The 25,980-nt window shown below is 37.1% G+C and overlaps 1 protein-coding gene and 1 long non-coding RNA gene across 4 annotated transcripts; one reads left to right on the forward strand and one right to left on the reverse strand.

Moving 5' to 3' along the window:
• Nucleotides 1-579: 579 nt before the first annotated feature.
• LOC135294957 (uncharacterized) lies at nt 580-2,637 on the reverse strand. 2 transcript variants are annotated; one of them, XR_010356965.1, is made up of 3 exons: nt 2,505-2,637; nt 937-1,079; nt 580-842 (listed from the first exon to the last, which is right to left on the reverse strand). It is a non-coding gene; the product is annotated as an uncharacterized LOC135294957 (long non-coding RNA). The 2 variants fall into 2 exon arrangements; XR_010356966.1 differs by adding an exon at nt 1,989-2,091 and having other exon boundaries at nt 580-1,079; nt 2,505-2,626.
• Nucleotides 2,638-2,703: 66 nt separating this feature from the next.
• On the forward strand, nt 2,704-20,770 carry LIPI (lipase I). 2 transcript variants are annotated; one of them, XM_064410924.1, is made up of 10 exons: nt 2,711-2,946; nt 5,623-5,999; nt 7,562-7,670; nt 8,323-8,424; nt 9,456-9,545; nt 10,642-10,809; nt 12,285-12,377; nt 13,908-14,019; nt 14,371-14,544; nt 17,994-20,770. In XM_064410924.1, exons 1-10 carry the CDS (start codon nt 2,898-2,900, stop codon nt 18,079-18,081), a joined length of 1,362 nt encoding a protein of 453 aa, XP_064266994.1. In that variant the 5' UTR covers nt 2,711-2,897; the 3' UTR covers nt 18,082-20,770. The 2 variants fall into 2 exon arrangements, with proteins under 2 accessions (XP_064266995.1, XP_064266994.1); XM_064410925.1 differs by lacking the exon at nt 14,371-14,544 and having other exon boundaries at nt 2,704-2,946.
• The last annotated feature ends 5,210 nt before the right edge of the window (nt 20,771-25,980 follow it).

Raw genomic sequence — 25,980 nt, forward strand, 5'->3', positions numbered from 1 at the left:
ATGACAACAATGTGAAAAATAATCATTAAAGAATTTCTTTTCCAAAGCATAAATGGTGTGTATTGCCTCAGTGCCCATATTTTCTGAAGGAGGATTAGTTAGGAACTTGTCAAGCCTATTTAGGAAGGGATTATTGATTTGCAGGAATTTCAAGCATCAGTGCAGAAGACAGTAAGTCTTAAATTTCTTCCAACAAGTCAGTTTTTTTGTTTGCAATCTTTAGATAACTTATTTTCATAGTTAAACATACTGCATTGCAAAAGCCTGGTAGGATTTCCTCTTGCCTGGCAGGGAGCGGTGCTCTTAAGCTTAGTGGTTAGAGAAGAATTTTTCTGTAGAAGGGGATTGAGACGGAAGAGAAATGAGAGTTGTTCTGAGAATGGGATTTCCCAACACCACGGAATCCTGGGGGACAGAGTGGAGATTAGAAGGGGAAATGCCATTTGCATATGACCACAGATCAGCATGTCAAGGCTTGTGTAAGAATTCCATCTTAATCTTGAGAAACCACACCGTAATGTTTCTGAATGCTATTTTACCCAAAACTTCTGGGGATAAATTCAATTGTAATAGGGCCATTCTTTTATTGATAAACCATAGCAATATTGTACTGTGGTAAAATTAAATTTTTGTATCTCTTTTCAGCTTGAATAATTACCCAGCAGTCTGTGGGGTCCCTTAAAATTATCTGGGTTTATTCATCAATTGGTGACTCTTACAGTCCTGAGCACTTTGGGGGTCAATCAAAGTCCTGAAGAGGCAGTGCCAGCATCCTGCACTGGTTTGCATAAGGCACTTTCAAAGCAGATAACTCTGAATTTCAGTGTGAGGAGGAGTGTGTCCTTGTGGGAAAGGCATGAGGCATGAGTGGGCATAACAAAAATGCAGCAAAATGGGATGGGAAATAGCTGAACTTTGGAGTTTGTGAGAGAGTACCTGAAACTCAGGTCATGAAACTTCATGAGTCACCACGAAGGGAGCTGTCAGTAGAACCTACGGTATAACCAGTAACAGGAGCTGGGATTTCTGAATTTCTCAGAAGCACAAGTGCCACTGTTGTTGAGCACAGTTCCCTTGTCCTGTGAAAGAGATGTGAGTTCACCCCAGTTCGACATCCTGATTAATACCACAAAACTTTATGGGCATTGATTTGGTAAGGGAGTCCCTTCCCAGCACTGGTTTCAGAGGGCTTTGAAATCATTTCATGGCGGGGTTATATCAACATTACTGTGAGCTGGGCTTATTTCAGTTTTCAGTTCAAGAGAAACTTAAAATGTGCTTTCTTTTCCCCGTTTCTGTATAAAAGAATAAACGTTAGCAGTTTATTCACAGCTAGTGTCATTAGATACATGTAAAAGTTCATATGTAGGATTTTCTTCTAAGGTCAGGTGATTTGCTCTTGTATAAACTCAGTAAATGCTTTACGGGGACTATTAGCAATTTGGTTTTAGTGGTGTTGATCTCTCCATGCTTTAACTTGTATATGAATGGGTACTGTACACAGAGCGCATGCTGAGGCTCCCTGGCTGGAGGTTCTTGGGTGCACTAAGTTTTTGTTTTAACAATAATCCAGATTAAAAATTAGTGAGAGGAAAGAGTCAGACACTCTGCCATTACTTGTAATAAGCAATATATGATGTCAGTAAAGCTGTGCTTTTATAGTAGTGGCTGGGCAAAGTGTCAAAGATTTGAGATGACAGGGAAGTGCAAAGGAATTGAAGAGCTGCCATACTGAACTTTACTCCAAACAAAATGACATATTTGAGGAATGGGAGCAAAAAATTAATTAGAGGTCATTTGTTGAGCTGAGTTGATTTTCATAACAACAGACATTCTGCATCTTTTGCACCTTGCGGCTGCATTCAAAATGAAAAAACACCTTTGATGGCACCTCCTAAAGGCTGTCTGCTGCAAAAACTTGTACATCACAGCTTTGATGAACTGCTTAGATTCATACTGTAGTGGAAAGAAACAAAGGAAACCTATACCTATGTTTAGAAGCACTGTAAAGGATACTCTGTGCAGGAAACATTCCTAAGGTGCATTTGCATCATATTTGAATGGTTGTGGTATGGTTTTCTTTCTCCTGCACTGGAAATAATTGGGACACAGATGTAGGCAAACTGAGCATCCTCACTTCATACATAAATAATGCAGGGTTTATCTGCCTCTTTGCCTCAGCATAAACTTTAAAAACTTGTAGTCTGCACTCCTGTATTTATCCAGTGAAGTGATGTATAAATAAATGAGCTTCATAAAAATAAATATTTCTTCATTTGTTTTGCAGCTGGGATGAAGAGGGAATGAGGTTAAAAAACACCCATAAAATCAATATCTGGGTGAGGTATGTGGTACTCTAAGCTTCATGTCTCTGCCCGAGAAGCTTTTGCATACCCTCTGAGAATTTAGATTAGAGAATGAATCTTTGGAAAAGCTCAGATGATAATTCTATGGAAGAATGATCTCTGGGTAAACAGTTTTCAGAACTATTTTCTAGTTCTTACAGGAAGATCCTTCTGTCAGCAGAATGACTTTTTGTTCTAAGCTCCTTTTGGCCATCTCAGTGCCCCTAACTGCAGTTCAGTGAAACACTTAAAACCCCCCACGCTGTGGATCTTTAATGGCATGCACCCCTAGTTACCCCACTTCCTAAACTCCACATATGAAGGAGTTGCCAGTAATATATGACATCACAAAGCCCAGTAACCACCCTATCTACTGAAGTCACTCAATAGGAGGAGTCATAAATTGCAGAAGCTTGACTAGAGCTTTATTTTCTGCTTCCTACTCACTCGCTTCATTGGTGTCATTCAGTTGTGTTAGACATCTAGCATAAGGAAACACTCAATTTTCCACTTGTTTGTGGATATTACACATCACTTTTTCTCCACTTCCACATGCTGAAATTGTGTTTCTTCATCTGTTTGATATACTGGGTGAAATCAGGTAAGAACCATTAGCTTACTTGTAATGTGGAATCTTTGTTTTAATCAAACATTTAAAAAATGAGTATTCCTTCATTTAAATTGTCCAAAAGATTAAGGTAAAATGTTATGAATTATGCCTAATGGAGCAGATGATTAGTAAAAAGAATTCAATAACTTTGAAACTAAGACATAAGTTTTTGTTTTAAAGTAAATAGAACCAAGCCTGATACTTTATCTCTGGCTGTACTTTGCCCAGAGACCTGCTCAGGTATGTGCACTTTGTACAAAGTAGACGTAATCATGAAATAGTCTTAATGAACTCATGTGAGTTTATTGGTTTTTGCTGATGTGATAGGTGCTTAGATTTTCAAGTAAAATGTTACATTTTTAAATAGTAAAACTTAGTTACCAAAGAGACTGTGCACTTAAGATTTTTCCCTTTTCAATCACACAAGATAATTAAAATGCTTACAAACATGCACAAGAAAGTTACAATTATACATTAACTTGCTTAAAATGCATGTGTAACAGCCCAATGCCTACGTGTATGTTTTGATTGCTCAGAAAAGAGTGAGTACTCCAACAAGAGAGCACAAAGGGCAACTGGGTATTGCTTTCAGTGTTCAATGAGAAACAGGAGTTTGAAAAACTTCCCCCTATGACTCCTTGCTAAACAATTCAAAGTATTACATCTATAAACCTATTTGTATTGCTTATCTAATTCCACAGTAAAAACATCATCATTTCGCTTTTATTCTCTATTTACTTTTGAAAGAATGACTTCTGTCATTTCACAGCCAAGAGTAAACGAGTTTCTTGTCTTTGACATTTGCCAGCTAGTAAATAGGTTTGGCAGTTAAAATAATTTTCTTGTGATAGATTTCTCACTCCCATGGAACAGACTGTGTCTGGTTTATCTCACTGTCATTCCACTGGTTTTAGAAGAAGTAATTTTTATTTCTACCAATCAAATAATTAAAAATTTTCAAAATATTTAAAATTTTAAAATATTTATATTTGAAATATTAATATATTTCAAAATATAAATATTTATACAGAGCAATATCTTAGCATGAACCTTATATTCTACATGTGAAGGAGTGAATTTTAAGGATCAGTGATTAAACTTGGATTTAAAGACCAAAATGAGAGTTTCATGTTGTACCTTTGGAATTAAGTGACTGGTTGTATTTTCACTTTGTAGATGAGGTTAGTGTAATGCAATTTATATTCAAGTTTTATCATCATATACAAATATATGAAAACCAGAAATCAAATGTGACACATATTGTTAACGTCTCAAGATTCACATGCCATGACATTTTACCAGGTTCTTGATTATTATTTTTATAAAATTCAAGTCCACTTCAGCTGAACAGTTCTCAGTTTCAGAACTTCTTGGATAAGTCCAAGTGATGAAATTAGTTGTCTTTCCATTTAACTTGTTAATTAATAATCTATCTAGTTATTTCAGTTAAAGTTACTTATATTATTATAAGTTTAAATGAAGAAAACAATGGTATTTATTTTTCAAAGTAATTCTGTCTTTTTCTCCATGTAATAATTGTAGTTACTGTCATAACACGATGATAGGCATGAAGCTTTCATCGGGTTGGTTTGCAACAAGGAGTTTCAGGTTATTTGTAACACTGTGTAACTTCAAGCCTGCACTTGTTTGGACTATATCCATTATTTTTTTGTGATGTCCAGCCCAGAGGTGACCAATCTAGTCCTTGTAGATACACGGTTTGGCATTAGAGGTGATTGCTCTAGTTCCCTAAATTAGTGAATTAGTGTCTTTAGTGCCTGTACTGAATCTTTACTGCACCTTGAATGGCATAATTCACATTGTGAACTGTGACAGGTGTTGGTGTTCTGCCCAGAGTCCTGAAGTGGTTTAGCCATACAATGTGGATGGATAAACTCAGTAGCCAAAAGAGATCATTAAAGTGTGAACTTTGGATGTTGATAACCAGACAGGGAAGAAATTTAGACTTTTTAGACTATGTTGAAAATCCCCATTCTCTTGTTGAGCAGCTAAATCTGTTACACTCTAACTGTACAAGTACAGACAGAAATGCTAAATCCTACTGTTTGTCTTGTGCCATTAAGTACACTGACCTTAATTCTTGTTTTTTCGAACTCAGAGCAACATTCCTTGTTTTTTCTGCCTTAATTTCTTGGTAATGGTGCCATTATGGTGATCCAAAGCTAGGAAAGGGTTCTGGATCATTCCTGCTTTGTCAGGTAGCTATTCCTTATTGCTAGATCAAACAAATAAGGTCTAAGGATTGGCAGCACAGCAGCCGTGGCCCAAAGAGGAAGAAACAACCACCACAAGCTTCCTGTTAGTGAAAAAATTCTGAGAACCTGCCTTTGATGGTGAGGTAAATGATCTTATCAACAGTGGCTACTAATTAGTACTTATAAGGAGAAAATACCCTGTTCAGGAAAAATTAGGATAATTTCACATTTGAAGGGTTCAGAGGAGCAAAATGGTATTTGCAGAGTCATTAGTTAAACTGTTGTTCCTTGTTCAGTGTATGTTTTGACACTTCTTTCCAAAGGTCAAGAGTAAAGAAAATGGAAGTCCTCCACTTTCAGCAGAAAAAGATATGGAAAGAAGAGTGAAGAGGTGGTATTTCAGGTAGCCCAACTCATCAAATGACTGTCTTAACATTTGCATCTTTTTCAGATGAGGGAGAAAAATGTCCCGAGTTTACAGACCTTAACATAGGCAATGCTTTGGCTGGAACAGATCTCCAGGTTCAGCTACTCCTATACACAAGGGAAAATCAAGATTGTGCTGAGAGACTCATTGAACACAATGTTACTGCATCTGCATACCTGAATACAAACAAGAAAATTGTCTTTGTCATTCATGGCTTCAGGCCAACAGGGTCTCCTCCAGCATGGCTGGGCAACATGAAGAAGCTTTTACTGTCTTCAGAGGATATTAATCTCATTATAGTAGATTGGAATCGTGGTGCTACCACCGTGAATTACAATACTGCTGTGGAAAACTGCGGAAAAGTTGCAGAAATACTGAAGAATTATGTTGACCAGATGCTGGTAAGGCAGAGCATTGCATCTGTTCTGAATAAGTGTGAAGAGCATGGTTTGAGTGGGAATGGATATTTAAAATATATCTATAGAGAAGTCCAGTAGACAATATAAAATCACAGTTCTTTATAGCGGTATTACTAACTTTATTTACATGTATTATTGCATATATTTAACTTCACCAGAGTTCCTATTTCTCTTTCACTGAAATGTGCCTGAAAGTGCATCTGATTTCTTGAACCAGCTGGAAGTTTTAGATCTTCTGGAATGAGTGAATTCAGCAGTGGGATAGTGAAGGGAGAGATGTTCAAATGTTTATGTAACATAAACATTTAACAAAGGCATTCCACTACTATTTTTATTATTAATTTACTATAAATAAAGGTTCTATATGAGAAATAAGCCACTTGCAAAGATATAAATATTAATTCCAAAATGGCATAAACTTCTTGTCTCTAGAGGCAGTTGCTGAAACCATAGTTGATGCCAGTGGTCTTAACTGGATGTTAGATTTTTTGCTTGATCAAATGAACAAAACATGTCATGATGTTATTTATACTGTTGTCTGATTTGTCACTTGAATTTTTGTCTTGTCTCACCACTTATTTCTCAGCCATTCTCAGAAATTTGGAATGCTGTGCAATAAAAAAAAATATTCATGTGGAATTTCAGAAAAGCATTCAACATTTTGAGAAAGGCTGAGGTGAAAGGAGAGAAAGCCTGTCAGAATCTGTCCTCTGGACAGATTTGCAATTGTGCCAGTAGATTTATTGTTATGGAATAAAAAAAATTAAATAGGACTATGAGAAGATTAATAAGTTAATTGCTGTTTACAGATCTGTGTGGCAAACAGTGAGTGTGTGTGTGAGTCCTGAAAGTGGTGGAGGAGGAGGGTCTGTAGTGTCCCACAGCTATCACTTTCACACTTAAAAGTTGTTGTGAGGCCTTTCTAATTCATTTTGAGACATCCTAATATTTCAGACCCTGTGTGTCACCCCATCATTTTGCAGGGATTCCAACTAGGTCAGCTGACACTGTTTTAGGGTTCTGCTGTAGATTTTCATTTGGGTTTTTTTGAATAATGCCTGCTTTGTAGAATAGACATTTTAAGGTGTGCACTTGGCACCATTATTCAGCAGTTGTATGACATAGGTATTTATTAATGATATTATGTTTTTAATTTATTTTATTGGAAGGATAAAGAAGGGCAAGGTTTTTTTTTCCTCATTCATAGTTTTGGTTCAACTTTTTTATATCTGATAAATGTCTTCCTCTTCCCTTCTAACTAATGTGGCATTTCAGGAGAAATGTGACTCAAGCTTCCTTTTTTACCTTTTTCTAAAGAATTTCATAATTTCTACACTTTAACTAATATAGAATTGCAAAACTGAAAGCAACTTCATTATATATATATATATATTTTTTTTTTTATTTTTTTTTTTTTTTTTTACAGCTAGAAAATTAGAAATGTAATTCAAAGTACTGACCAAAGTGAAAACTAAATCAGCCTTGTGATTTGTGTTCCATTAATTCTGTGCATGACTGGCTTTGGTGTTTTTTCCCCCTGATAGGTGGGTGGAGCTTCTCTTGACTCTCTGTATTTGATTGGAGTTAGTCTTGGTGCTCATATAGCTGGTTTTGTTGGCCAGAAGTATAATGGCAAACTTGGCAGAATTACAGGTAAGGCTTTTAATCCCAGTGCACATATTCTCTTGTACCTTGTATTGTTGTCAGAGCTCTGAGACATTGACAAACGAGAACTGAATATTTAATGACATACATGAGGGAAAATATAGCCCTGATAGCAGTTCAGGAAATTGGGCAAGTCTGCCTTCAGGACATAAATTACAGATTAAATTTTCCAACCTGGTTACCTTTAGTCTCTCAAATGAAAATTGAGTGTTTCATCTAGATGCCACTTAAGTTAAATGATATGCTAGCTGAGTGTCTGACTAGTTGTGTTCTGGAGGTGAGAGCAGTTATATTGCGCATTTTGGTCTTATAAAGTGTATAATAGGCATGGCATTTTCTGAGGGAAAAGAAAAAAAAAATTCCTGACTTGATCCTCAATGCTGTTGACTTATATTCATCTGAATAAAAGGGAGATAAGCACACACAATTATGGAAGGAGAGAAGTTCAACATATGGGTTGATCACTCTTGTGGTAGGAATCTTTGCTTTTCTTAGCAAGTTGTAGAGAAAAATCATGCTTTTTAAAAATTTTTATACCAAGAAAATGAAGAATAACTGCTGAATAATGCTCAGATGTTGGTCTTTTATATATCTGTAGAAGGAGGCCAGAGTTTATGATGCAAATGTTGTTTTTATTCAGGTCTGGATCCAGCAGGCCCTTCATTCACTGGAGAACCACCAGAGAGCAGACTGGATCCTACTGATGCACAGTTTGTGGATGTAATCCATTCAGATATTGATGGTAATAACAGAGCCTTGACTTGCCTCTTTCAGCCTGAGGAAAGGCAGGAAGCAAAAGCAAAAGGGATAAGCTGTTTCAGTAACATCCAAATAGTGCTGCAGGAGAATATTTTCTGTTAACATGAACGTTCTTTTGCTGTGCAAGTGTGTATGAACATAGAGGTTGTAAGGACATGGTTGTCACTGAATTAATCCCTTCTGAGACAGTCAGGCTCTGCTGTATCAACTTAGTACATCACATTTTAAGTCACTGCTTCAAATACTAAATCATGTTACTGTAAAGTTAAAAAGAAGAGCATTGTAACGTCTGCTTCTTCTGTACTTTAATCTCTGGTTCACTTTTTTCCTCAAAACCATAAATAAACCTTTAATACCACAATCGTCCCATTATTTGTGTAGTTTCATATCAGTTTCTTTAATAATATTAAAATTTAAGCATTTTCCTATACAAATTTCAGTGTGAGGCTGTAAAATACCAATTTTTGTAATGGTCCCATTATGTGAATAAAGATAATGTGTAGGAAGGTAGATCAGATTAAATTAACTCTTATTCTTGGAATTTTGCTTACTTTTATAGGACAGATACAGATTTTCCTACTTTGATTTACTGCTAATATTAGTGTAGTTCAAAATCCAATGTACTGCAAAGAATGGAAAAATTTTACTCTTATGAAAATTGCACTAGGAAAGAATTTTGATTGGAGAGAAGGTGAATTTAATACATTTATTTATGTAAATAATATCTCAGTTACAGCTGTTTCTGTTCGTTCCCTCTTGCAGCAGTAGGAGTCTTCCACAATTTTGTATACATATTTGTACAGCATTTTACATATATATATAAATTTCTTAAAGAGAAAAAACCCTTGACTTTTACCTCATAGTATGACTTTGATTTACAGTACAAAAAGAATGGTATAATTGCAAAAATGTTCTTTAAGACCTCCATGATTTTTAGAGTGAATGTAATGATAAATAATTGCCTTTGTAATTCTGTTTATGGATTTTTTTTCATTCATGATGTTTTTACTTTAGTACTAGGTTTCAAGAAGCCTTTAGGAACCATTGATTTCTATCCAAATGGAGGAATGGATCAGCCTGGTTGTCCAAAAACATTTTTGAGTGGTAAATAAAAATCTGTTTATTTAATGAGAAGAAAAGTTTGATGTCAAATCAAAAAAGGTTAAATTGAATTGAATATACACTGCACTTTGTCAGTAATATGGGACCTAAGACTGTATGCTTTCTTTTCAGTCTCTATACAGCAAAAGAAAAATAATAAAGATATTTGAAAATTGTTTTGCTGAAACATAAATTTCCCACTATATAATTAATATTGGTATGATGGAATTATGTTATTGTATTATATATAACCTGAATATACTGATTATTATTTTTTTGCTTGGTAATATGGGTCCAGGAATGGGGGAAGGTGTTGGTGTCCCAGTGGTTTGGGCAGGATCCCTTGCCTATGACATGTAAGGCAAGGCTTCCAGATCCCCACTGTGTTATAGATTCCGCCTGGCTGGTAATGATGAACTAAGTTTTGGTGTTGGATATGTCTTTTAGACTCTAGGGTGAAATCAGTTTTATGAAATGATTTTTTTGATGCAGAATTTTGCTTATTTCAACTTCCATGAGTGTTTTGCGAGGTTGCTGGCAATTATTTAGTTTACTCTTTTGAATATGTTTTTTTCTGTCAGTGTTTCCCATTGCTAATTTGCACAGTGCTACCAGTTAGAGCTGCTGCACAGGCATAAGGCTACCACTTGTGTGTTTGTGAGTATGGAAGAATTCCTTAAGCCAGCACAATTGTCATCTCTACAATTCCCAAAGTTTGCTTTATCAGAAAAGGAAGGAATTTATTTCTGCCAGAAAACTAGAGAGAAGCATCTCTGAAGTTGATCATCATGATAATTTGCTTTGGCCAAAACTGTCACTCAGAGAGCCGTAAAGCACTGGCACAGGTTTCATGGAGAATTTGTGGATGTACCACAGGATGAACTCTGGAAGTGTTCAAGGCCAGGTTGGATGGGGCTCTGAGCAAATTGGTGTAGTGGAAGGTGTCCCTGCCCAAGGCATAGGGGTTGGAACAAGATGATATTTAGGGTCCCTTCCAACCCAAACCATTCTATGATTCTACTTACACAACATCTTTTTTTCATTAATAAAAATTACTAACTATTCTTTCTATATTTCTTTTTTTTTTCCTTCCCTGAAGGACTTCACTATTTTAAATGTGACCATCAGAGATCTGTCTTCCTCTTCTTAGCATCTTTGAAAAGCAAGTGTGACATAAAAACATATCCTTGTGACTCTTATCTGGATTACAAGAGAGGAAAATGTGTTGATTGTGATGCTTTCCAACCAATGTCCTGCCCAGTAGTGGGTAAGTGTTACCGTATCTGTTCTGGGCTGGGTGAGATTTCCTGGGAAGTTAAAGTAGTTTAAAGTTCATGGGTTTGTCTGCTTTATAGTTATCTCTGTTAGGCACAGGTGCTGAATGTTCCTACTCTTTGGTCTTTATGCTTTCTAGTCTGGAATGGATTCAGTGTTTCCCCTTTCTGGAGAGAAACTGCTCGTGCTTATTTCATCACTTCAGGCTTTAAGAGTGTTGTATGATCCCTAGAGGACCTGTGGTTTTTACTTAAGAGTAATAATGTTTAAAGCATCTTCATGGTTTTTTTTTTTTTATTTTTTTGCTCTGCCTTTTGAATCAAGTTGTTTTTTGTTTGTTTTTTTTTTTTTTTTTGGAAGGGGTTTTAATTGTTTTGGGGGTTTGTTGCTTTTAGAGAGGATTTGGGTGCAGTTTGAAAAGAGCTACAATAGTGTGAACATTTCCTAGTTGGAAGGGATTTCTTAAGAATGAAATTTTAAAAATACATAATTAGAAGTTAACTTTCGGTTATCTTGTCTTTTGCACCCTAACTTGTCTTCTGCACATTAACTTGTCTTTTTGCACCCTTATGCTGGGATGTGTATTTTATATTAGTTGGATCAGGCTAGAAGAACAAGCATAGATAGATCTGTGTGGTATTTTCTAAAAACTCAACCATAATGAGCCCTTATAGTAGGACAGAAAGACTCCAGGCCTTCCCCAGCATGGTTATTTGCCAAGCCTGGTGGACTGGGACAGAATGCCCAAGGTAGAGGTGGAGAAATATTTCCCCAGCTGCTGAGTCTGGGAACTGAGCGGAGAAGCAGCATCCTTCTGCTGCAATCTTTCATGCTGCTTGCTTTGCAGTGGCAGCTCTGCAGTCTGGAATTAGCCTTCCTTGTCCAGTTTAAAAAAAGAGATTAACAGGAACAGAAGAGGATCATCTGTTCTAGAAACAGGGACTGTTATCAAGCCCCAAAGACGACAATCATGGAATTGTATAAATTTCTTTCTATGTTAAATCCATGAGCTTAGGGGGGTTGCAGGGCATCTTATATTTTATTAAACAATATCTACAAATGGGCTAAAGAATTTAAAGATATTTAATGATTCAAATGAAAGAAGGGAAAGCTATTCTGTAAGTGCTCTCTTCAAATATGTAGACTACATTTTTGGGGCTGTTTTTATTACCTCTGCAGGATTTTGTAAGCACTAATTTTTTGAGTTAGTATCTAGACTAAAGAGGTTACTATTACATTATGACAATTTTAGTGATACTAATGTATTAGAAGAATTAAATATTTGTATACTATACTCTGTTTTACTCAGAGGATTCCTTCCTTTTTCTAGTCAGGTTTTTTTCCTCAGAGGATTTTAAAGAAAATTAAAGCCAAATTTGTCATGGTGTGATATTCTTTTGTGTAAACATATGTGCATCATGATTTTGCTAAATGTCTGAAATGAAATATTTAAACTTTGGATTTCAGGTTATCATGCTGATAAATGGAAAAACCTGTTGATACAATATAGTTCACCAACAAAAGCTTACTTCGATACCTCAGACCAAGACCCATTCTGCAGTGAGTAACTAAATACATACATAAAACCTCTTTATAAAAATTTATGACTCTTATTTTTTAGCTGATCTGGAGTAAAAACATGTTAAAAGTAGAAGTTAGTGTTAGCCACTGTGTAAAATAATGTAATGATGTTCACAGACTGGAGGAAGAAGAAAAAGTAATACTGTATGAACTGCGAAAGAAATGTACCTTTAAAAATAATGGGGTGGACTGCCAAGAGGAAGAAGGAAGCTAGAAAATGAGAATCAGGTGGGAGGGAAAAAGGAATGATGCCACCTGCTTTGATGGAATCAATGCTGCCATTTCCAGAGAGCAGGAAAGGGAAGTGAGACTGCCCTGGCTTGGGGACAAAAAAGAGACACCTCTATGTTCCACCCCAGGAGGAGACCACCCTATAGTCAACTAAAGCTTCTCCATGTCTCCCCAGGAGTAAAACAGTGAAGGGACAGCTCAGCTGGCTGCTTCAGAGTTATGCTCTGTGGCAATGAGCTCTCATGACAGGGGCTTCAGCTGCAACAGTTTAGATACCTACCTACCCATGTAGGTCCATCCTGATTCTCATGCAATTTCTGTTGGTATTAAAAGATTCTAGCACCCTGAACAAGTGCAACACACTCTTATAATTAGTTATGTTTAAGGTTCTTTCATTTAGGGTATGGGGATAGGCTTACTGAGAATTAATGTGAAATTAGGTTTTCCCATTAGTTTTGGCCATCATCTTGGCAAGTTTTGTGACCAGGAGCAGATAGTCCTAGTTATGTTTGCTGACATCATTGTATCTTCCAAAGGATTGAGGAGAGGTGAATGAAGTGATGGATTTTGCATAATTTTTTTACATAAAATTTACGTAAAATAACCCCTCTTCCCAGTGTCTTTGAGCTCAACCCAACCTGTTACTACTGTTCTGCCCTGCCCCTTACTGGTGGTGGTAAAAGGGAGAAAAGAGGAAGAGAAATATTATCAAAGATAGGAGGAGGCACATGGAGCAGAATAAGAAGTATTGTAATGACAGTATAAATTTAAAGGAAATTATGCAAGATAGGAAAAAGAAATGCAAAGTCAGGAAGCAAAACAGACCAGTCTGAAAAAGAGTGCATTCTTTAATTTAAGCCTTAATTATTAGATATTTGGAAACCTGAGGAAGCAGAAATGAACAAGAGGTCTTAAAAAGAAGGGAAATTGTAAACTTGAGTAAGTCAAGGCCTCATATGAGGCCTGGTCTTTTAGGAGAGAATGATAATATGCCACATGCCAAAAAATAGACAATTTTACTTGTGTCCTGACTGGGAGTAGTAAAGGTGTGTGGTTCCAATACTGGTGATGGCTACAGAAAACCAGGTCAGGGTTTATGAGGGCACAAGGCAGGTCATCAGCAGGTCAGCTTTTTATTCTCCTTTGAACAGGGAGGGTAAAAGTAAAGAGTCACTATTCCTATCATCTAGCAGTAAATACATTTAACAGGGTGGGGATACCAACTGTTCCTGTTGAGATCATTCTTTGACTCTCATGATTTCCTATTTCTTCCTGCAGTGTATAACTACTTACTGGACATTATGACCTGGAATAAAAGCATTAGGAGAGGTTTCATTAAAGTTAAATTAATAGATGATGCTGGAAACACAGTAGAGTCGCAGATGAATAGGTATGTTGTTCTTTGTCTTCAAATCTTTTTTTATCACTTTATAGGACTAATTTTCTGAGTTTTCTAAACCTTTTAACTTGTTAGCTTGCAAGTTGAAAAAGTATCTTGAGTTTGTTAAGACATGCCCATGGCCCCATTTCCTGGATGTGGCTCAGTATCAGGGGCAGTGCCCTCATACTGAAATGATCCTTTCCCAGGTCCTTGCTTGGTACTGGTTTGAATCCTGTTCTAGCTGTCCTTGTTCTAAATGCTCAGAGTTGTTACATCTCACAAGATTTCCCAGTTAAATAATACTTAGCAGTAATGAATGTTACTCAGCTAACAAAAGCCTGACTAAATATTTTTCTTTAGTGAAGCTTCAACATTTCAGCAATATAAAAGAGTCAAAATACTGACTGGATTTTACCAAGACATTGAAAAAATTGCAAAAATTTCCCTGACCTTTTCTACGAAGACTTTAATAGGCCCAAAACAAAAGCTTAGGATTCTTCAGATGAAACTGAAATCTCTCAATAATCCAAAAAGGTGAGTGTTTGTCATGTATCACAGCTGGGTATCAACTAAGGTGCTCAGGATGTTTTCTTAGTAACCTGTATTTCCCTGTATTAATTTTTTTTAATTGCATATTCCTTAGTGTATGAATATTCTCCTCATCCTGATGATCAAATTTGTCATGTGGAGGAGCTGCTGTGTGCATTAACATTTAGTGCACAGCAGCTTGTACATGGAGGTGTCACACGTGCTGTGTGTCACTGCTGTGCTTTCAAGGACCAGCCTGACTTGCATGGTCAGCTTCTCCTCCATAAGATAAATTTTATTAAGCACTTTTCTGATTTTCTCATGTGTCTGTACACAGCTTTTCACACTCAGGTGTGAAATGGAGCACTTCAGCAACATGTGTGACTGGAATAGTTTTTTTGCTCTTACTGATGATGGTCAGAACACAGTCTCTGTCTGCTTACAGTTAAAATTAAATAATCTGCTTTATCTTTTTTTAAAAAATTGAGTGTAATTACTAAGCTTTTATTAATATTTCAGTAATATTATCATATGTTCATTTTTTAAATGTCCATATTTACTTGTACACTAACTCTAGCAGTTAAATTTTGCATTTGCATCTTGTGAAAAGAATAGGTAAAAAACATCCAGGAGTAGCAAGAGTACTTTATTTGAGTTGTTAATTTGTTTCTTACTAATGGCAGATTCAAGAAAGACAGAATTTAAAATAAAAACCTAAAAATGTGTATCAAATAAGTAATAGCAAATGAGTAATGAATGAGAATAATATTCCAATTAGTAAGTCTTAAGCCAGTGTATTTTATTAACTTGAGATGTAACATTTGGGAATTTTTTGCATGGTAATAGCCTAGTAAGAATTTGGTATGATAATTTGCAAAAATGATGAGACCTTCTTATATTAATGTACTATTTTAGATTTACTGAGGAAGAGAAGGAGATAGATGGGAGAGACTTAGGAAGAAACAAAACACTCAGTAATCAAAATAGTACCCCAGAATGTACATACATTTGACTTTATTAACTTATTGAAAGCCATAAGTCTCAAGCTCTCAGGTGAAAATGGCATGATTGTATTTCAAAGCGTTTGGTGATGAGAGAGGGTGAAAAGTTCTAAATCATATTCCAATTTTTTTCTCAGCCCAGTGGTGATAAATCAGAAGATACATTTCGTGTAAGCCTGTCAGCACTTAGGGCTTTCTCAGATAATGATCTAGCAAGCAAACAAGAAAGATTTTCAGTGAACAGCCCTTATACGGTTTCAGTTTTCATTCCTGTTAGTCTGACTCTTGTTAGTTTAAAAGTAAGGTGTACCTGATATGCTGCAAGATCCACTAAGGTCCTTCATGTGGAGCGTCATCAGATTGCAGCTGTAGGGGCACGTTAGATACTTTTAGAGAACAGTGGAAAATACTGCATTGAATCAGCATGTGAAGGTGATTTAAATGCAGATGTTACTACACTATTGGTATAATTACCTAATTGCTCTTTGTAATTATACCAACCTATATTTACCTTATTTACATATAATTATAACAATTACTTGAATAGAGGATGATCACCTAGAAACTACATTAAAACTATTTAAATTATTCACAACAAATAGTAGATAAAAACTAGGGGACAGATGCAGGGATAAAAGACAATAGGAGCAATAGGAGTCTCAGTCTCCCCAGGTCTGGATTAATGGCAAGCTGTGGGAGTTTGGGGAATATCACAGGCAATTGTCTGCTGGGCTTATCCACTATTCACACAGATGGTGTGTAAATATGGGAGTGCTGAAAGGTACACAGAATTTTCATATTCTTCTTCTGATCCCTGAGATAAATCATTTCTGCTCACCCATAAAACCAGAAAGCTTTGCTAACTTGTGCATGTCCAGATGTCAAAATCTTATGAACCTGTCAGATTCAGACTCAGTGAATTAAGATGCAGTTCAAGAGGAAGGTGAATGTCTCAAAGATACTCAGCTCAGACACCTCTGGCGTTTTTTAGCAAAACAAGAACAGAGGTAATAAAAAGAAGACCTTGTAAATACCTCTTCTGAACAAGTGTGGCTTGACCATGGTTTTTAGTAGATAGCAGAGAAGCTACTTGGGTTGAGAAGTTAAGGAAGCCTCACCTAACAAAACCATTTTTTGTGTTTTGCTCCTTTTTGGTGAACCTGCTCCCTGCTCAGGGCTACTCTTCTTTGAGGCATTCCTGTTACTCAGTATTCACAAGCTGAGATGGATTGCACTTCAAATGAGAAAAAATATGTTGGAAAGCATAAGCTTTTATTTCTAGAATTTAGCATTATGATTTGGCTAGGTATTTCATCCCCTGGGGTTAGATATAAATAATACTACAAAAATACTATAATAATGAAACATTGAATTCAAATCAAAACAAATTGTTGATGAAAGACTGGATGAAATTCTATGCTTTGCATTGTGCAGAACACCAGAATTCATCTTGATCTTTTTAGTCATAAAATTACTGTCATAATTTTGTGCAGACATTAAAAGGTGTCATATTCTTAAGTAGAAATCTGACAGGCCTTTCACATACAGACAGGTGGAACCTTAACTGGTAGGAAATCTTATAAGAATGGGAAACAATGGAAAGGCCTGGTGTGCTGTTCTCTCCTTTTGCTGTTTCACTGTATTCTACTTCCCAGGCCGAGGTGAATTGTGTGGTATAGCCCAATCTATGAGTTCAGAGAAACAGAGAAGACAATTTTAAATAAAATAATTCTCATAGCTCGTATGCTATGGAGGTGCCATCCAGGGATGTGTCTGCATTTCCCTGTTCAAACCAGCTCTCCCCATACATTACAATAGTGCATGAAGAACAGGACTCTGACCTGACTCTGCCCTAAAAAGCAGAGCACATATTGATCTCAAAAAGCATGTTTCCATGTATACATGTCTCTCTTTGTGACCTCTTTATGTGTTCATGTAGTATTATTCAGCTGTGAATTTTCTAGGTGTTTAAAAGACATATTGCTCTCTTGCATTAAAATTTCTTACACATGCTGTCATTGCAAGTGAAACAGAAAATATTATGATGCGGTTCTTTACTTTCCTATGTAAAATAAAAGCAGAGAAATTTTCCTACCTAGGGAACTCAAAATAAATTATTCCTGTGTTAACAGGAATTGTGCAGATATTGGGCCATGCTGCTAAAGAGTAGCAGATTAATAGCTGTAATAAATGAAATGCTGCATCTTTGTACTTCAGACCAGTGTGACACACTTCTTTTCATCATCCAGCTGGTGTTTGGTTGTTTTTCAGTCCGTCAAAGCTAGGAATGCATGAAATAAGGTATAAACTTAGACAAGGAGGCACTTCTTGTTCTGAGTAGTGTCTCTGAGAGCTGGCGAATACTGGAGGTTTAATAATTCAAATACTGGAATATTTTTCTGTTAAAGTTAACTTTTTCTGTTGTGAATCTTTTTCTTTCTCTGTTTTTTGTAGGCCGCAGCTGTGCAGATACGATTTCGTACTGATGGAGAACACTGAAGTGACCTTCAAACCTATCCCTTGCTTGGAGAGAAGTACATGAAAAGAGAGCTACTACTAACCTAATTTCTCTCAGGGCAGTGACATTTTGATGCTTCCTCAGGATAAAGACTGCAATGAGAAAGGAAATGAGATAAGCTAGATTTATTTTTCAAGAGTCTACCTGATAATATGCATTACTTGCTCTGAGTGCCTTAGGCTGAAATTAATTGAAAAGTTCAGACATGTATGTGCTTGGAAAATTATTTGAGTAAAGTAAATGTATCATGGTGGAGGACATGCAGTGGTCTGTTCATTACTCTTTGTTAGCAATGAAGCAACTACTGAATTAAATATGAATTATCTGCATAATCCTGGCACATTATTTGTCATACATATATTTAAATATTTATTATTTGTAATGGCTTTTACATGGAAACATAACAATCTGTCTACTAAATGAATTTAATATACTGTACATGTGATCTACGGATCTAATACACAACAGTTTTGCTGTGCTCTGTTCATTGGATAAATGAATTCATATTTTCTGTTTATGTAACATTTCAAAATGAGGAGTGGAGCAATAATATTTGTGAGCACAATTGTAAATTTTCTGGTTTTAATCTGTTGTCTTTATCATAGATGAATGCTATTGCAGGCATTCGGATTTTTTTTACAACTGCTATGCACAGAGTAGTGTTGTTTCAGATACAAAGTAATCTAATCTCTATTCTGAGGAGAATAACAGAAGTTAAATGTATTTCCATTTTGTTTCTGTTTGGGCCTCTTGGAATTAGAGCTGCTGCTCAGGTTGAGACTGTTGAGACAGCTTTCCAACTATTGGGACGTAAGCAGGAATAAATGGTACAAAAATCCTCCTCCATTTCAGAAAAACATGTTTTCTTGTCCCAGACTGCCTTTCCTGATGGAACTGGTTGGAGGAGAGATGGGTGTGTTTTTCTTCTGTAAGGCTGTTTTATGTGTTTCATGCTGGTTTCTCATGCAAATGCATCCTATGCACATTATCCATTTCCTTTCTTCCCTATGCCCCCTCTGTCCCTACGCTTGACAGCAATGCTTGGCTGAACCTATTAACCAATTTTGTCTGAATGTCAGTGGAATGGGATGTCCAAAATCTGTGAATTGTATGCTTTGTTGAGTGTCAAAAGCTGGGTGGTAAGGAAGATGGAATATAGTGACCTAAGTCAGGCAGGCAGGCATGTTTTCACTGCTGGAGACAGCTTCAGCATGCAGGTCAGCCCATGCAAAGCTCTGAACCAGCCACTGCACATGCTTTTACGTGTCTGGACAAACCAAAAATACACAGACTTGTGGACAGACTTGCTTACGGACTGACTCTTTAAAAGAAAAAAATAATTCTAGAGAAATAGTAATTGAATTACCATAGGCAATTGCCATAGCTCCAGTCAAGTTTTAGCATTTTACTTCATAATTATTTGTTCCTTTCCTTTGAGGCAGTCATTAGGAGATACACAGGAGAAAACATTTTTGACTGCTTATATGTTTATGTATTAAGGGGTGGATTTTTACAATTTCTTTTCTTTTCTGTTTTTGAAACTGCTGTTACTCTCCTTATTTCATTCTGCAGGCTTTTGTCCAGCCTTTCTCCCATCTACCATAGTCTGACCTTAACAGGTCCCTGAGTCTCCTTTCCTTCCTCACCTTGCCCCCAAATACCTGCTACTTGTATCCCTTTAAAGAAGGACAGAGACCTGAGACTAGATTTCAGATGTCTGGAACTAGAATATTTCAATGTGTGATATAGATATTCAGGCATAAAAATATATCAGACTGAGGTACCTTCCTTAATTTTTTTGTTTTCCCTGTTCACACAGGAAGGCATACAGACATGACTAAGTGTTGCTCAGTGCTGTGATAAGGGAATTATAATATTTTATAAAGGGAATGATATTTTCACACATCCCTATAAAATATGTGGGACAGGAATAGTGATTTTTTTTTGCCTTGATTTTCATAAGCTTTGGGTGAAAAGGAAAGAAGCAGCAGGGTTGATAACTCTGGAGGTTCCAATAAACAGTGTGAGACAAAGAAACTTTATTTTCTCAACGTCCAATTTTAGCTGGTAATTCTGTTTTGTAAGAGAGACTGTTGCAGGCAGTGCATTTCCAGCACAGAATTGCACTTCTCAAGTGGCTGAGCACTTGTGTCTCCCAGCACCAACAAAATGGGCTGTAATTGTTTGGAAAAGCAGTGCTTTCTGTGGCATGCTGCCACATGCTACTTTGTACTAATTGTGTCAGCTCCCAGACTCAGCAGATGATGCAGAAAATTAAAATCTTCCAGGGAGTTCCCTGTTCTGAGGCAAGTGCTGGTGGCTCAGTGCAGCAAACTTCTGCATGAGAGCTGAAGAGAGGCTGGACTCATTGCAGTTCATTTGTGTATTTGTGTTCAGAGTCCAAAATACCCACTAACATTGTTCATTTTAATTCAAAAAGTTGTCATTGGGGAAATTCAGAAAGGGCTGAATACACCCAATCAGCTTCCTTTGAGAAAACCTTAAGTGGTGCATTAGGTCATTTCAGAGCAGTTTGATTTAGAATTAAATGTTTGCCTTATGCAGCTGCCCTAAATGCTCCAGTTTTCTCCTGGTTCAGTATTTGGCAATAAACCCTGTTGTGTTGCCTGGTGATGCCATTGTGCTTTGATTTTCCCACCTGTAAAATGGAAACACTTACCAATTTGCCATGATAAATTTGTTAACTTTTTTTTTTCAAAAAAATATGCTTGTATCTAGTTTGTTAAACAGCAAGAGAGAATCTCTTTACATGGGAAGAAAGATATGTCCCATGAGTAAATGTAGGCTCTGTAATTAATCACTGTATTGTAGTGATACCAAAGGGATCTCATTAGTGTGTACTTGCAGTAATGAGCTCTAAGTTGGTTTCATCAGATGCAACAAGCTTGGGAAATTTAATGCAGTATTTATATGTAGTGTGTAGTCACAGGGAGATTAAATTGTTAAGTGGCCAGTTTAAAAAACTCATACAAACTTGTTTTTCCTGTGTGTGTGTAGGACCAGTTTATTATTTGATAAATTCATTTTTTCTTTTAACTATACTGTTTGGAATGGCATGACAGGAGGGATAAGTCAAGAAACTCATTAAGTGCTAGGAGTCACTGGAGCAAGCAGGATGTTACTTGGATGAAAGGCAATGAGTATAAGACAGGAGATGTTTGCTGCATCATCATCTTAATTCATGATAGGCTGAAAAGCTCTAGATCAAAGATATGCAGGACAAGACCATTTGCTAGTTTAATTTGGGATGGCTGTATTGATTTCAGTGATGCTCTGTAGAGTTAAGGCTGTGGTTTATGATCTCTGCCTCAGATAAGGATTGATTACACATTGGAATTACTTATTTGTATAAGGTGAAGTGCAGATATATGATGGTGGAACTAAGGTCTGGGTTTATATGCAGCTAAGTGGAAAACAATTTAATAAGGACATGCTGAAAGGAGGTCGGGTATCTTTTTAAGAAGAAGAAAGCACTGTAAAAACATCTACTCTTCTCATGCAAGTTTTGTAAATAGAGTTATAGGTTACCTCTGAAGGAGTATTTCAGGGTAATTAATAATCACATGAGGCATTAAATATCTGGATGGACATGATGGGTCAATACAGCACAGCTGATATGAGTCAGGAATGAAGGATTTGGACATGGGGTCCTAAACAATTACTGAAACAAGGTAAGTCCACTGTCACCTTATGCATTTGACAGCTGCCACCGGCAGCGCTCAGCTGGTACCTCAACTTCTTTTTCCACTTTGGAGATTCCAAGGTTTCTTTTGAGCTTTTGGGACAGAGAAACTACAGGGTAGCCCAGAAATTGGAGTTCTCAGTGGGAGAGGGTCTCCTGGGTGACAAGCCTTACTTCAGGGGCTGTTAATATAATTTTAATACTGAATAGTCAATGTGTAACTCCTAAAATTCTGTGTTCAGTTGTCAATTTCAAGTGAACTGTGTGTCCTTCCTTACAAGGTAAGAAGCAGCCTGTATGGCTGGTACCACAGAGCTCTGCATTTGTTGCAGCTACCAAGGAGGCTCGGCAGTGTGGCATCAAAATCCAGTTTTATTTCAGCCCTTGCATCCTTCTGTGTACTATAGGAATGTAAGAGCTGACTCCCCAGCACTGGTGAGAGTGCATTAGATGTCCTCCTGGAAAGCTTCCTTCTATTTAATTTTATTTGAAAGCAATGAAATGCTCTGCCTGTTCTGAGACCACTCTGCAATGTGAAGTTGGATGTCGTACGTCAGGATTCAGACTAAAAGGCTTACACAGATACTGCCAAATTGCTGTGGATAAAGAGATCCCTACAACTGATCTGTCTGAAAAATGGGAAGAGGACACCTTTTAAAAAGGTTTAAAAAGTGGGAGTGTGGCAGTTAATATTTTTACCACAGCTCAAAATACCAGACACCTATCAGCTTCCTTCTTGACTGAGTATGAAGTATGGTGATTTTTATAATGTTTATTAAATACATGCAGTTTTCACATTAATTGTTTGGTGTGTTTAACCCTCTCATTTCTATGTTATATCATTCTGAATATGGGCAGAAGGACTAGGGATGATGGCCCTATTGATACAATGTACCTCCGTACAAACAAAGGAGAAACTATAAATGGAGAATACAAAAATGTGTGAAGACTTTTGTGGAAATTGAAAAGTTGTCAGAAGAGGGCAGCCTTTTCCCATAAACTATAAACCAACAAGATAGAGAAAACATCTGAAATTTTTCCTTTCACTAGAATTATGCATGTCACTGTGGGGTTAACCTTGTTAAGGAAACTGGAACATGCACAAAACTTGATCACAACAAGAATGCTTCTCTTTTGTGCTATCTACAAAAGACATTGGCCTGGCTTTGTAGAAATATTTTTTTCCTCTTATGTTCAGACAATAGAGTTAGAAATGATTGTAAGATGAGTCAACAAAGGGAAATGAAATCATCCTCCTTTTTGGTTTTATTTTTAGTTAAAGAGAAATGAACTTTGAATACTTTGGATATTAGGAATTAGATGCTTGCTTACATATTGCAGAGAAGTAAGTCAATCTTTAGATTTAGAGTGAACAAAGAACTAGAAAATTAAATGAATGTTGCTTTATTAATGTATTCTTAATCATATCAATCTGTCTCAGTATTTACTCAAATACAATATGTACTTCATGAAGACTGTTTCAAATAGTGTAATTTATGTCATAAACAATTGGCAGACTACACTGGTTTCCCACAGAACTCATTGCTGTCAGTACACTCCGGCTACAACTAGTCTGTAACAATTCCAGTGAATTTGTCACTGCAGTGGAAAACATGCCAGAATTTGAATGAACATCATTTGTGAACTTATAAAGAGATTATGAAGATGTGTTTTCATTTTGTTGGGGTTTTTTGGATTGTTTGTTTAGGGTTTTTTGGTTTGTGTTTTTTTCTTATTCTTTTAATTTTTTGTTCCTGAATGGCAGGAGTAATGCCTGTGTCTCTGTGAATAAATTGGCTCCTGGTAGGGCTGGACTATGGAGCAGGAACTCTGAATGGAAAGCCAGGCCAGACCAAATATCTAGACTGGGAATTTGGGTCTGGACACTGGGCTGAGTGAGGACTCAAGTTAATGAAGTTTTTAGATCTTGATTCAGCAAAGAAGTTAAACTCCAGTGATTTAAGTGATTGGCTAAGGTAAAAATTAAGCACTTTAACAGAAGCCTACCTAATTGTAGTCTCAAGCACTTAAGTGCTTTTTGCTCAGATATTAAAGATTACTTTAGTACTTAAAAGCATCATAAAATATTTAGTGTATTATATGCATATTATGCCATTGTTCCAGTTAAGAAACAAACATAAGCATATTACCGTACTTCTGATAGCTGAATTTTGGATATTTCCCAATGTTTTGACTAGCAAAACACATGGGTTCCTGGTAGGTCCACATTATTGAAGAGACACATATAAATTGGAAATTCTCCAGGAACAGTATGACTCTGTCTGTTTGTTATGATGTTTCCTTCTGAGCCTGGTTGGAGGTAGCAGCCTTATATCCTTGTCTCTCTTGGTGTATGTGTGGTGGGCTGACCCCAGCTGGTGCCAGGTGCCCCCCAAAGCTGCTGCATCCCTGCCCTCCTCAGCTGGATATGGGAGAGAAAATACCACAAAAGGCTTGTGGGTGGAGATAAGGGCAGGGAGACATCACTCAGCAGTCACTGTCTCAGGTAAAACAAACACCCTGGAAAATCAGATGAATTTATTACCAGTCAAATCAGAGCAGGGTCATGAGAGAAGAAATAAAATCTTAAAACCCTTCCCTCCATCTCTCCTTTCTTCCCAGGCTCAGCTTCATTCCTGGATTCTCTGCCTCCCTCCCCACAGTGGCACAGGGGGAAGGGGAGAAGGGGCTCTGTCAGCTCATCACGGGCTGTCTCTGCTGCTCCCTCCTCACACCCTTCCCCTGATCCCACATGGGGTCTCTCCTGTGGAGGCAGTCCTACATCCAACTCCTCCAAATGAAGTCCTCCCACAGGCTGCAGTTCTTCACAAACAGCTCCAGAGTGGGTTCTCCACAGGATCACAAGTCCTGCTCCAGCAAGGGCTCCTCTCTCCACAGAGCCACTTGTCCCATCAGGAGCCTGATCCACTCTGGGCTTCCTGCAAGGTCACACCTGGTCATGCAAACCCAGTACAACACAATGAAAGTTTCTCCCCTCATAGACATTATTGTTAGCTTGTCGTTAGGATTCCTAGGCCATCCTTTATTTGTCAATAGCTGGATTTATTTAATTTTTTCTTCATTTTCCCATTCCTTTCTTTCTGGACAAAGAAGGGAGAAATCAGTTCTGGACAGCAACATCACCCACTTTGAAATGATGTGTCCTTATTGTAGAAAGATTACTTTAAAAATCTTAAACTAGAACAATTTTTAAAATAAATATAGTAAATATATAATAAATAATAGTGAAGTGTTTAGCTCTATCAAGTGTAGGGCTTATGCTGATTTATACCCAGGTAAATCCATCTGCCTTTCCTGCAAAAGTTATTACTGCTCCATCTACCTCTGTGCTTGATGTCAAAGACCTTGTGTTTCAATTGCTTCAGCTAAACTGTGTCAGTCACCTTTATTTGGATAGATAGGAAGCTTGCAGCTTTGAGGACATTGTAACTACCAGAGGGACAGGGGTGACAAGTCCTAAAGAACAGAGCTGAAAAGTAACACAAATTGTCAACCTGATCAGCTGTGTAAAGTGAGAGAAATAAAGGAAAACCAAGGAAGTCTTTCAGAAGGAGACAGTCGAAATAATGACAAAAACAGTCTGGAAACTGCTGAGGGTAAAAGAGGGAGATTTCTGGATGCAGTTTTACCTGGGAAAAGAACTTTGAATTGAAACAACTGGGGGGACTTTGTCGATAGACATAGTTCCATCCCAGGCTGAGCCAGATGGGGTTCATTCTAGTTCAGATGAGTGGGTATTAATGTCAGAGGTAGATCCTCAGCTGTCTGTCAGCTGAAAAAGTGCAGCTCTCCATGCTGGTACACTTTTTTCTGGGAGCCATGCCACCCAAACTTGGCTCAGCAGTGAGCTCCTCCTTCCCCTGCCCACTCAAGCACAGAACATGAAGTCCCTATCACTGGAACTGCCTGTGAATTTGGCAACTCACCCATTCCTGCTCCTCCCTCCAGCAGCAACATTTCCTCCCAATAAAAAAAAACCTCACAGGACAACAAACCCTACTTTACTGCTTGGTTCTTAAAGGGGATGCTCAGCGACAGAGTAATTGTGGTGTTTAAAAAATAGAAATGCATATTGCACAAAAAATAATCCCAGTAAACATTACTGAAACTCTTCAAATCACAAAGGCTAAAAAGAGATAAATATGAAGCACTGCAATATCTGCCCCTGAATGTCTTTGGGTTTCAATTAAAGGACTGAA

This window comes from Passer domesticus, chromosome 2 (genome assembly GCF_036417665.1).
Source record: "Passer domesticus isolate bPasDom1 chromosome 2, bPasDom1.hap1, whole genome shotgun sequence".
Taxonomy (NCBI): domain Eukaryota; kingdom Metazoa; phylum Chordata; class Aves; order Passeriformes; family Passeridae; genus Passer; species Passer domesticus.